This window comes from Thamnophis sirtalis, unplaced genomic scaffold (genome assembly GCF_051295495.1).
Source record: "Thamnophis sirtalis isolate CommonGarterSnake01/CBP01778 unplaced genomic scaffold, rThaSir2_p1.2 scaffold_5, whole genome shotgun sequence".
Lineage (NCBI taxonomy): Eukaryota > Metazoa > Chordata > Lepidosauria > Squamata > Natricidae > Thamnophis > Thamnophis sirtalis.
The window spans coordinates 80,574,579-80,586,628 of NW_028261385.1; the positions used below are offsets into that span (position 1 = coordinate 80,574,579).

At 36.6% G+C, this 12,050-nt stretch overlaps 2 protein-coding genes across 4 annotated transcripts in view; one reads left to right on the plus strand and one right to left on the minus strand.

Annotated features, from left to right (window-relative positions):
• DENND4C (DENN domain containing 4C) overlaps window positions 1-6,213 on the plus strand; it is a 72,886-nt gene extending 66,673 nt beyond the window's left edge. For all 3 annotated transcript variants that reach the window (XM_014057755.2, XM_014057756.2, XM_087716114.1), the window contains 3 exons: window positions 291-444; window positions 1,423-1,487; window positions 2,060-6,213. In XM_014057755.2, the coding sequence (XP_013913230.2) occupies window positions 291-444; window positions 1,423-1,487; window positions 2,060-2,196 (356 nt within the window). In that variant the 3' untranslated portion in view covers window positions 2,197-6,213. The remainder of the gene's footprint in view (window positions 1-290; window positions 445-1,422; window positions 1,488-2,059) is intronic.
• Window positions 6,214-6,676: 463 nt separating this feature from the next.
• RPS6 (ribosomal protein S6) lies at window positions 6,677-11,642 on the minus strand. Its single transcript, XM_014057757.2, has 6 exons — window positions 11,510-11,642; window positions 10,916-11,047; window positions 10,186-10,396; window positions 9,700-9,846; window positions 8,092-8,249; window positions 6,677-6,827 (listed from the first exon to the last, which is right to left on the minus strand). Exons 1-6 carry the CDS (start codon window positions 11,513-11,515, stop codon window positions 6,732-6,734), a joined length of 750 nt encoding a protein of 249 aa, XP_013913232.1. The 5' UTR covers window positions 11,516-11,642; the 3' UTR covers window positions 6,677-6,731.
• Between the last annotated feature and the right edge of the window lie 408 nt (window positions 11,643-12,050).

Here is a 12,050-nt window from a genome sequence, read left to right on the forward strand (position 1 = left end):
CATTTTCAAGCCAAAGTGCATGCACGGATGGCCAAGCACATGTTGGACGTGCTCACTCACATTTGCGAACCGGTAGGGAAAGTAAGTAAATACCACCCCCTGGTATCGAGTACCAAATGTCAGATCATTACTCTTCCAGTTACCAAAACTAAATTTAGTTTTTCCCTTTTCCCTCCTTGCCCTTTTCTTCTTCTGTCCTTCATCTCGGATCTCTCAATTCTGCACAATATTTTTTTAGGTTGTGTGGCTTTTTAAAAAAAAACAAAAAACTTTATTTTTCCCCCTTCTAGATTCTACAGAAAAGAAGCCCTCGGTCAATTCTGAAGAGCAACAAGCAATAATCACTTTAGTTGAAAACATCAAACTGAGCATTCAGCACAATGATGTTGTTACACCTATTAATCTCCTTGTGCAGAAAATTAAGCGGGATGAGAAACGGCAAAGGTAAAGGGCATCACCATTTAGATATGAATGTTAACTCTTTGAAAAGTTCCATGCATCCCTAGGAATATGTTCAGCATTCAGTTGACCATTGGGTCCTCTTTTTTTGCCACATTAGGTAGTATGTAGATGCTTTCCTTGGTATGAAGTAAAGATAACCAGAGATAACAAGTTAGCCTGTGCATTTATTTGGAGCAGGTCTTTCCCCCAGATAACTTACAATAGGTGAAGGTGGTGTATATCACCTGACAAGACAAGAACAGCTATCAAAAAGAAGTAAAATTAGTGGAAGTACATATAACTGTGTAACATCCATAATCAAGATGCCTTGAAGAATTATGCTGGGAATGGTCTACTGGCCTCTTGTTTTAATCCTTTTCAGAACACCTGTACAATTCCTTACCTCATTTATACATCTGCCTTTGCTCCCTGTTCTCTGCATATTCCATTTCAATCCTCTCCCCTCTCCCCCCCCCCCCATTTGTACCCATTGGAAAGAGAAATATGTTTATATACAAGTTTTGTGCACGAAGCAGTCATGAAAAACAAAAAGGTAAATTTTATTCCTGGAAAATCTAATTTTGTGGGGAATTAGTTTTAAATGCTTTTTTTTCTTGGTCCTACCCTCTTGGAATATGTAAGCATTAGTATGTATAGCGATTGTAAAGTTTATGTTCTAAATCTACAACTGGAAATAAAGGAAACAATTATAGGCATTAAACAATTCTGGCAGTAAATAAAGAACAACAGTTCAAACCAATACTAATATCTGGGTCCTTTTAGAGCATTTCTTCAGAGTTAAAAGGATTTTTGCATGCTGACTCTAAAATTAGATTCACTAATGTGAATATTGTTACTGAAAAAAGGCTAGAGATTATTTGATTACTGAAACTCACCTGAAAGTTAACATAAATTCCTTCCTATAGGCTAACCTTATAAGGAGGGGTTGAACTTGTCTAAATGTCTATGCATCTTTTACAGGAGTTTTTACAGAGAAATCCTTTTCCTATCCCTGGTGTCCCTTGGAAGAGAGAATATTGATATTGGTAAGAAAGTTAATCTATTATAGCATGACTCATCTCTGTTTGATAGGAAATTTGTAGCACGTTTCACTGATCCATGGGCTAAATCTTCAGATTTACTCCAAAAATTCCTTTCTCCTGAAAGACGGGAGTACTAGCTTATGTCAGTTTATACTCTTGCTTTTAAAAAAAATCAAAACAATACTAGAAATGTATAGCATTAAAAACAAAACTGGCTGGTTTTAAAAAAAAATATTGTAACTTTCATTTTATTTGATTTATAGCCATGTTCCTCAAAGAGTTCAATGTTCTTAATTTTTCCCAAAAAAGTTTGTGTTTGGCTGCTGAAATCATCCAGTGAATTTCTGAAGAATAGACTTACACCTTGACCTATCATACTTAATCCACCACTTTTAACCACCACAGGGTTAAAACCACAGGGGTTTTGGACAAGCAAACCAAGAGTGAAGAGATGTATTTTATTTCATTAAAAAATATTTGGATTTTGAATTGTGGGGAAATAAAAGGGTGAAAAATCAATTCATGCAGTACAATTTCTGTGCTTTCTGACTCTTAAATTGTCTTCCTTTTTTCAGAGGCCTTTGACAATGAATACAGAGCTGCATATAAAAGCCTTCCAGAAGTAGTACTGAAAAAAATGCAAAAGATTGATTCTCCACCCAGTGACACTGTAGAGTGGTGCAGAAAATGCTTTGGGGCACCTCTTATATAGATTCCATCATCAAAGACTTACCAAGAAAAAAAGGAGATAACTGGGAATGTATAAATTTGGCTTCAAGCTCCAGAATTCTAGTTAAAACAACTGCTGTGTGCAATCCACTTAAGAGTAACATTGTTCTGTGACATTTGATATTTATACCAGCACATGAATTAAATACGCTAACTCAAAATAATCAAATTGACAGTTAACTTTCAACCATGCTATTTAATCCTTCCCTTCTATCTAGAAGTGAAGAGTGACAACAAAGGGACATTAATTTGCTTTCTTTCTTTTACTTGTTCCTTCTAGCTCCAGAGTACATTAATTTATGTATGGAAGAAATTCTATTACATTTATATGTACATATTTCGTGTACATTTTTATTATGAAATGCAGTTATTTCCCTTGGTTCAAAAGAATAGACTGTAGCTTTAGCAAGTGGGCCTCTTAAAAGCCATCACTGTCCCAATTCACAGAAAAATTATAACATTAATCCTGGCTGTGTAAAGCAAAGCTTATTGTTTCTTCTTTTCATAGTAACTTTTTAAACTGTACATATGTTTTCTGAAGCAATGATGGGTATCTACCCGGAGTGGCTCTAAGACTTTTTATAAAGGAAAACTGAGAATAGATGAACAAAGGTACATAAAGGGGCATGAAATATTCACATTTTTAGCATTCATAGAAAATTGCATGTGTGGGTCTGTGTATTTAGATATACAGACTCAAAACATATATGTGTGTATATGTACACGCTCATATATGTATATACATATATATGGGACAGAGCTTAAAATTTCAGTGCACTAATGTTCCATCCCTTATTTTTCTCTAACCTGTGGGATATGTATCTTTTTTGCACTGGCTGAGTTAAATACATCTGTGTTAAACGTATTTATACTCATACACTTGAAGATGAATTTACTGAACATGAAAATACTAATTTTTAATGTTAAAGTATTTTATTTTCCTGCTTATTATATTCACACCTCACTTTTCTTTACAATTCCCGGGTTTATCTCCAACATCAGATATTCATTTAAAGTGTTGTTGTAATAAAGATTTAGACACATTCAATAATTTTGTAAAGAAACAATTATGAATTTTAAAAACAGATTAAGATTTAGATACAAAATGCATTCTTGATCATGACTTTTCAAGGCTGTCTTTTGCCCATATAATTATTCATTCTTTAGTAGTACTGCTGGAGATAAACTATTGCAAATCTTAGTCAGTGAAATTATTACATTACACAAAACACAACATTTTGCACTTTTTGGAACAATCTGGTGTGATAGCATTTTTTAAAAAAATATTTACTCTAAGCCACATTTCAAAATTCTTGGAAATTTGTTTTTAAAGCAATTTCCATGTTTTTAAAAGTTACTGTTTAAAACAGTTTCTGGTCTCACCCTTTCAAGGAAGTGTTGGGGGATTAGGGTGTTAACACTTCCTGTACAATTACCTATTTTAATTTTTGAATCTCTTATGTCCATCTGCAAATATAATGGTTTTTCATCTACACATGATTTTATGTTAATAAACCTCTTGTGAAACACAATTCTATACAGTCATATTTACAGTATAAAAATTATATCTTAACATAAGACAAAAATAATGCTCTTGATTTTTTAAAAAATATGCAAGCTATTTACCACTATCGTTTTCTTGTTTCATTTATAAACTAACTGATATAGTTTACTTTTCATTGGGAGCAACGTGGGCCACCATAAAACACTGCATGCTATACCTAATGTTAATCTTATTGACTCCTGTGTAGTTAGTTAATTCAACTCAAATTCAAAACTGGTTTTATGAACTGCTGTTAGCCTTGTAAGACATTTTGACTGTTGATCCAGAAGTGTAAATATTCTCATATTTGGAGCACCAGTACGGGACCCAACTGTATCCCCATATCCAGTTGTTGTTTTTAAAAAAAATGTGATACTGGCACAAAGGAATATGCCACCCTCAAGTACAATACCATTCTTATTTGCAAAAAACGCGCTGAGTTCTGCAAAAATTCCAGAAATTCTTTATAAAGCAAATATAGGCAGCCTCGATTCTCTTGAAGTATTCCCCCAACACACATAGAAAAAAGCAAAGATAAGCCAGGGTAAAAACAGGTCTGTCATTTTGCCTTGTTTTATTGTAAAACTTTTCTATGAGCCATTTCTTGACAGTTCTCATGCTCCCAAATTTCTGGCATGGACCATCCCAACCGGTCAGGGTGTTACCCCTATTACGATAATGAATATGTAATTCCATGAGGGGGTCCCATTCTTGAAATTTTCCAGCATCCCTAAACAGGCATTGCTGACCAAAAATCTTTGTTCAATTTCTGTCAAGCATTCAACAATCTTGTACTTGCCAAGGTTGCCTAGCCAACTGCCCAACAAACTAGTTAACAAACTATAACTTAAAATGATTGCTAAATAGATCCGTGACAGTGAATTTAATACATAGGTTTCATACCAAAGCTCAAAGTGTGCCTTTTGAATATATCACCTCTGATCTTATTTTAATATAAGTATGCATAGATCAAAATAATATTCAGTGTTCCAATGTTTTTCAAAAGGTGGAGATCCAATTGCAATTGAGTTTTCACTAATCACAAGCTTTTTCCAAATTTGCTCTTTAAATCAAGTTCAGACACAGATCCCTCTTACTATCTATAGAGGAATAGCCAATTTTGCTCTTACTGCATCTATATTAGAAGCCACACAGGAACAATAAGTGATTATGCAAATTATGGGATCTCATATTCTTTGTAGGTAATATTTAATATCTTAAGTGGCTACCTTAATATCTTAAGTCCGTGGGACTTATTTAAGTGTTTTATTTTTATTTATCAACTCAAAGGTTAATATTTTAGTGGCTGATGAATACTTTTGAAAACCGTAAAACAATAAAAGGCGAGTATTGAGAGTTATAATAGTACAATATTTGTACAGCCAATTTTTATACATATTTGGAAATCGATGTGTTTTGGGGTGGAGTAGAAAAGTATCCCCCAGGGCAACCTTATGTATTTATACTCTAAGAACAAGTCTTGAGTTAAATGAGATTATGTGGAAAGCATCTGCTCTCAAACGCCATGTAAAAATTCACGTAATTCAGAGCTATTTAATTGTAAGAAGGAAAAATATGGGAATATAAAATTGCACACAACGTACTATTATTGATGTTATTACTGCGCATCAGGCTGAAAAATCCATTGTCAGATAAATTAAGACCTCTATTGAATAATTTTGTAAAAAAAATAAATTAACAGAGCAATTAGCAATGAAGCTTCTATTTCCCATTTTCAATTGCATTTTATAAAGTAGGTTTGCTATGAAAAACATTTACGACAGGTTTATGCTCATTAACTAATCTGCATAATCTAAGACATTGTACTATATCTGGCTTCAAGTTAAGTTTATAATTTAAAAAGAGCTATTTCTAAAACATGCATTAGATAACCATAGCTGTAGAAAAGACACATATTAAGAGAAATGTGCATGTTACTCTTAACCACATCTTCATAGAAGTAACGTTAGGAAAACATGTTTTACAGCTTCTAGTAATTTAAAAATGAAGCATCGAACATCCAAAGTTTTTTCATATTTTAAGGAAAACTTACAAAAACCATCTTTAAAGTTAACATTAACTGATACATTTATTTTTAATCTTCCAAGCACCGTTAAGAGAAACTGGAAATTATTCTGCATTGTAGATAATCCAAGTATAAAAAGGGAGAGGATTTAAAATCAAAGAGAAATGCATGAGTTTCTTTAGGAATCTTTCAGTATGCATTTGAAATATGGAAAGAAAAGACTGACAATGGAGTTGTTTATTACCAATGCAATAATTATAATTCTGTTGTACAAATATGTCAGCTGTATGCTTGCTTTAATCTAACAAATACCTAATTTTCTGTAGATAAAAGGGTGGTAATTTTTTAAAATTACTTTTGTATAGGAACCCTCAGTGATTTAGAAACCACTTGTTAATATTATCGTAAAAAAATAAAAGTATACAAATATACCTTCTCGTCTGCTTTTTGTGTGTGAAGGAGGTAATGTTTAGCAGAGGTTTAAAGCTAAATTTAAAGATATGTTCCATATATATGCCATCATGTCAGTGGTTAGAACACAGTATTGCAAGATCACTCTGCCCACAGCCAATAGTTTGATCGTAACCGGTTGACTTAGCTTTCATCTTTCTGAGTTCAGTAAAATGAGGTCCCAGATTGTTGGGGAAAATGTGCTGACACTATAAACTGTTCGAGAGTGCTATGAATCATTGTGAAGTGGTATATAAGTCTAAATTCTATGGCTATAAGAATGATATAAATAAGAGGCCACTTGCTGAGCAAGGAAAAGCCAAAATTGTCATAGCCCTGAATGATACAAAAATGAAACCTCTGCATCAAGCAGAAGTCGACTACGGACATTCATTGATAATTTAAACTGATAGGAATTAGCAAAAAGGATAACATAGAATCAAGTTTGTTCTGATCATAAAAACTTTATTTTAATGTTTTTAGGAGCACAGTTCATTGCTTACTTCTGGCTTGATTCAGATTTAGATGTTGAAGCTCTCAGAGAAGAAAGTCTACGCCTCTTAGCTATTTGTTCTTGCCGCTTCTCTTTTGCCTCCTGAAAAAGGGACCAAGAATATTACATATTAGTATAAAACTGCATCTCAGCTTTTTAAATGCTGTAAATTCATTGGGTGAAGTTGCAAGCACTTTATTTTCTAGCACCATAGCAGAAACTCCTATCTCTAGCTGTCAGTTTCCAAATATGTAAGCATATTCTAATATTTAAGGCAGTGGCCAGAAATGTCAGCTACACTCACATTGTGAACTCACCAACAGCCTTAAGCATATATCCCCAGCCTCATCTTCCTATCCATAAACTTTGCTATTACATGAAATACTTTCAACAATCTCCTTGTTCCCCAATATCCAAAGTCAAATAATTCCCTAAAGCAGTGCAAGCCATTTTAGGTGAAACAACAGACTTGATTCTGTATAGTAAAACTACTATATTTATATTCCTAGCACAATCTATTGTTCACCCTCATCCACTCACTCTTCATATCACACAAATGATGCTGAGGATGGCCTGGCTCAAAATCACACAGCCAACTTTGTAAATAGGGCTAACTGAGAAATTCATCTTTTCCCTAATGCGCCAATTGCATAGTTTAAAACTCAATTGCCTGTGGATTAAAATAACTAGGGATGGGTTAGAACCATGATGACGAGCCTGTGCAACGCAGAGCCACTTCTGAAGGCAGACGAGGTGTTGCCCTGCCAGCTCCAGCGCACATGCAGGTCAGCTGATTTTGGGGCATTTTTCGTCCTTGTCCAAATCGGAAGTTTGGGAACAGGGTGGAGGGGATTTTCTCCCTCCCCGGCTCCGAGAAAGCCATGCGTGCATACTTGTGGGGGTGTCATACGTGCATGCGCAGAGGACACGATCTGAGAGGGCATTAAATTATGGGGATGGGCAAGTGAGCGCGTGCATGGTTTTGGCACCCGAGGTGAAAAAGGTTGGCCATCACTGGGTTAGAACAAAGACATAATTTATTTTATTTGCTCCATGTGTTGGGACATATTTCACCATGTCAGTACTTCATTAACAGGTGCCCCCCACACACATGCTAATCACTTTGTGGAGTAAGAAATATTTGCATACCTGTTATGCATACGTATATAAACTGAATTATACCTATTATACATGTGTGGGTGTTTAATCCTGTGAGCCAACAATTTCCTCCAGTTTCAACTTTAAGCTTATCAACGTTCTGCAGTAAGGTATCTATCTCCGATATATAGTTCACATTCAAGAACCACATGAAAAGGAATATGATCCTCCCACCAAATAATTCCCCAAGCATATATAGGAAGCAGACCTTCATTCTCTTAGCCAGAAGCTTGGCGTACTCGGCAGCCTCTTCCTTATTCTTCTGAGTTCGTTGTTTCTTTAGAGCAATACGTCTGCGCTTATGCTGCAGGACTCGGGGGGTCACCAAACGTTGGATCTTGGGTGCCTTGGTCCTTGGCTTCTTTCCTAAGATGGGCAAAACAGGTTGTATGAACCAGTTGCCAAGCATTTGAATTTTGATCATATGATCATGAGGATGCTTCAAAGGTCATAACTGAAAACTGGTCATAAGTCACTTTTTTTCAGTGCCATCGTAACTTTGAACGATCACTAAATGAAGTGCTGTAAGTTGCGGACTACCTATAGATGACAAAAGTTTAAGTCCTCTAACTCAGTGTCTCTCAACCTTGTCCTGTGGACTTCAACTCCCAGAATCCCCCAACCAGCAGAGCTGGGAGTTGAAGTCCACAGGACTTAAAGTCGCCAAGGTTGAGAAACACTGCTCTAACTCATGGTTTAATTATATGTTCTTGGGCAGAACCTTTGAGTACTGGCTTCTCATGTGTATTGCTATTGAAAACTACTATGCAGGATCACCATATACAGATAGTCCTCGACTTACAACAGTTCATTAGTGAGAGTTAACTGAACTCTCTGAGTTCAGTGTTCAACACTGAACAAAGTGATTTATAGCCATTTTCCACTTACAGCCATTGAAGCATACCCATGGTCACCTGATCAAAATTCAGACACTTAGCAACTGACTTGCATTAATGATGGTTGCAGTGTCCCAGCGTCCCTTTTTGTGACCTTCTGACAAGCAAAGTCAAATAGGGAAGCCAGATTCACTTAGCAACCGTATTCCTAACTTAATTGCTGTGATTCACTTAACAAGTGTGGCCACAAAGATCGTAAAATGGGGCAAATTTCACTTAACAAATGTCTCACTTAGCAACAGAAATTTTGGACTCAATTGTGGTTGTAAATTGAGGGCCACCTCTGCTAAACCTAGTTTGAAAGATAATCAGAGACAAAAACATTTATAATTTAAACTGATCTCAAGCATTCATGTGCAGATAAAGGCCTCTGGATCAAATGCAGAAATCACTAACCAATAATGCAGTTTGATCATGGATTTAATGTACTATTCTAAACCAGGCAGAATTTGTAAATCATAAAAGAGTAGTCACAGTAAATGTCAAGCTTTATTCAAACATTTTAGTCTCAGTATCAGTGTAGTCTTTATCCCAGAAAAAAATTATTTTACGCTCCTGATTTAATCAGATGATGTTGCAATTGTCTGCAGTGCAGAAGGTGCAGAAACCTTGTATACATATAGTAACTTCTACAAATTAGACGTTTTTCCGCTTTAAAAAGCTACTGCATGCCACCTTTGAAAAATGCATAGCAACAATAAATTTAGATATATACCTAAATATACCTACATGTGCACATCAACCAGGATATTTGATACCAAGATGTAGCCAAGCTTAAGAAGTCTAAGGTAAAAAGAAAACTAAGTAATTGACACTTTTAGTTAGCTATCATATTTCTTTGGATTCCTTTGATTTCTGTAAAAATTCAAATAGACCAACAGAAAAGCAAAACAGATAAAGTATTACTTCCACTTTCTTACCTTCTTTGTTCAGTGGTCTCCTCACAACGTACTGACGGACGTCATCTTCTTTGGAGAGATTAAACAGCTTTCGGATTCTGCTAGCTCTCTTGGGACCAAGGCGACGGGGCACAGTATGATCAGTCAATCCAGGAATATCCTTCTCACCTTGAAAAATTGTCAAACAATAGGTGCTATTATATTATTAGCAAACTTATACTAAAAAATCATCCCTCATCACAAATCCGTCCCTGAATGCTATCCTTTACAAAACAAGCATTATTTTTTTAAAAAGGTAAGAGGGAGCCTGGAAATCTTTTATTTTTCTTATTACCTTGTCAAAAGTCATGTTATTCCTTTAGGTAATGCCCCACTATATGCCAAGGGGATGGTCCAGGACCAAGGCTGGCAATCTTTGCCCAAAGTGAAAGGGCTTAGGAATATTTTCTATTCTTCAGAGACAAATTCTCCCCACCCCTTCAAATGAAAAAAAGACAAACAATTCACCTTTCTTTATAATGACCAAGTTCAAGACGCTTAAGTTGGCATCAACAATGCATCCTCGGACAGATTTGCGTTTTCTTTCTCCAGTTCTCCTAGGGCGGTAACAGGAATGGCCCTTGCTAAGCAGCAGACGGACACGGCCGTGAGTGAGGACACCTTGCTTCATTGGGAAGCCTTGTTTGTCATTGCCACCACTAATGCGGACAACGTATCCCTACAAAAAGGAGCAATTTAAACTTTTCGGAAGCACTTTATAAATCATAACTGCATGTTAACATTCACTTCAAATAACGATGGTCAATAATATAGCTCCACTCTTAACTACTGTGATAATTAATCTTGTTCCTTTTCAGCTTGAGGATCCTAACTCAGATAAGCAGCACAAATGGGGGCATTTCCATCCCCAAACATAAGTTATTTGCAGGATTTATTTTCTGTAAGATTTATCTTACAACTAAGGAGAATCCTGGTGTTTTAAGGCTTTGAACGCCCTTATATTAAATGTGTTCTATCCAATATTTTCCCATAGCAATGACAAAGAACCTTCTGGGGGGAAATTTTGGAACTAATGTCCTCTTAAAAGCTTTTGCCAGCTTAAATTCAGCTCAGCAAGCTCGAACCTTAGCTTTGAATATACTTTTTTCCTCACAAATGGCTACACAGAAAGAAACCCTGCAAAAGGTAGCGATGCAGAGTTCACCCCCCCCCCCCAAAAAGAGACCTGACACCCTACCTTCCACTCTTCACCAAGAGCATCAGCAGAGACCTCTGCAGTCATCCGCTTCTCATAGAATGTGCGCAGCTTACGCTCATCGTCCACCTCAATGAGCTTCTGGCAGCCGGTGGCAGGGAACGAAATATTGAGCTAAAAATAATTGCACAAAAGGGGGGAAGGAAAGGGAGAGCTTATTAGATCCTACCAAAAAACAAGAGAAAGCTTATTAGATCCCACCAGAAAAAAGGGGAAGCTTATTAGACCCCACCAGAAAAAGGAGCTCATTAGACCCCACCAGAAACAAGTGAAAGTTTATTAGATCCCACCAGAAAAAAAGGGAAAGCTCATTAGACGCCATCAGAAACAAGGGAGAAGGAGCGGAGATGGGGCGAACTCCTTACACAGAGCGCCTGCAAAGGAAGCCTAAAACACCATTGCTTCTCGCCTTCGCCCTCCCGCCTTCCCCAATCCGTGTCAATCCCCCTCGATGGCGACATTCATAGCCCCGCGTTCTGTTCCGTCTCCCCCCGTCGGCTGCCTTCTGTCCGCCAACATGATTATTTATGAGCTCCGGGAGAAGCCATACGAGAAAAATCAAGGCTCGGCTCCTACCTTCATGGCACCAACGCGGCCCCTCGCTCCAGGTCAGCCACGGAAAAGAGGCCGTATTTCCGCTCAGTCGGAAGTCACATAGGCTGCGAGGGATCTCGCGAGACTCCGGGGAGCCGCTTGTTCGACTCCTGCGCGACGACAGAGCTAGAAAAATTAGGATGATCATTGTTTATTGGTAACGGAGCTTCCGGGTTCCATAGACTTTTTTAGCGCTCTTTTTTTCTTCTGTCGTAAGACTGGAGAATTAAATTACACTTCCAATTTTTTTACATTAAAAGCTTGTTCAGGAGAGGTTTTTCCTTTGCATATATTCGTGGGACTGATCAAGAGTTTCTTAGCAGGTAAATTGATTGTGGACTAACAGATTTATGGGAGGAAATCGCTTAGAGCTATATTGAAAATCATTTATCACATCCAAAAATATAAAATTAAGATTAACGTTCAGTAAAGGGATTATAATCAGATTAAAAATATAAATATTTCCAATATTCAAATCCAATTTGGAGGATTTTAAACATTCCAGTTTCATGTTTGGCTCTAT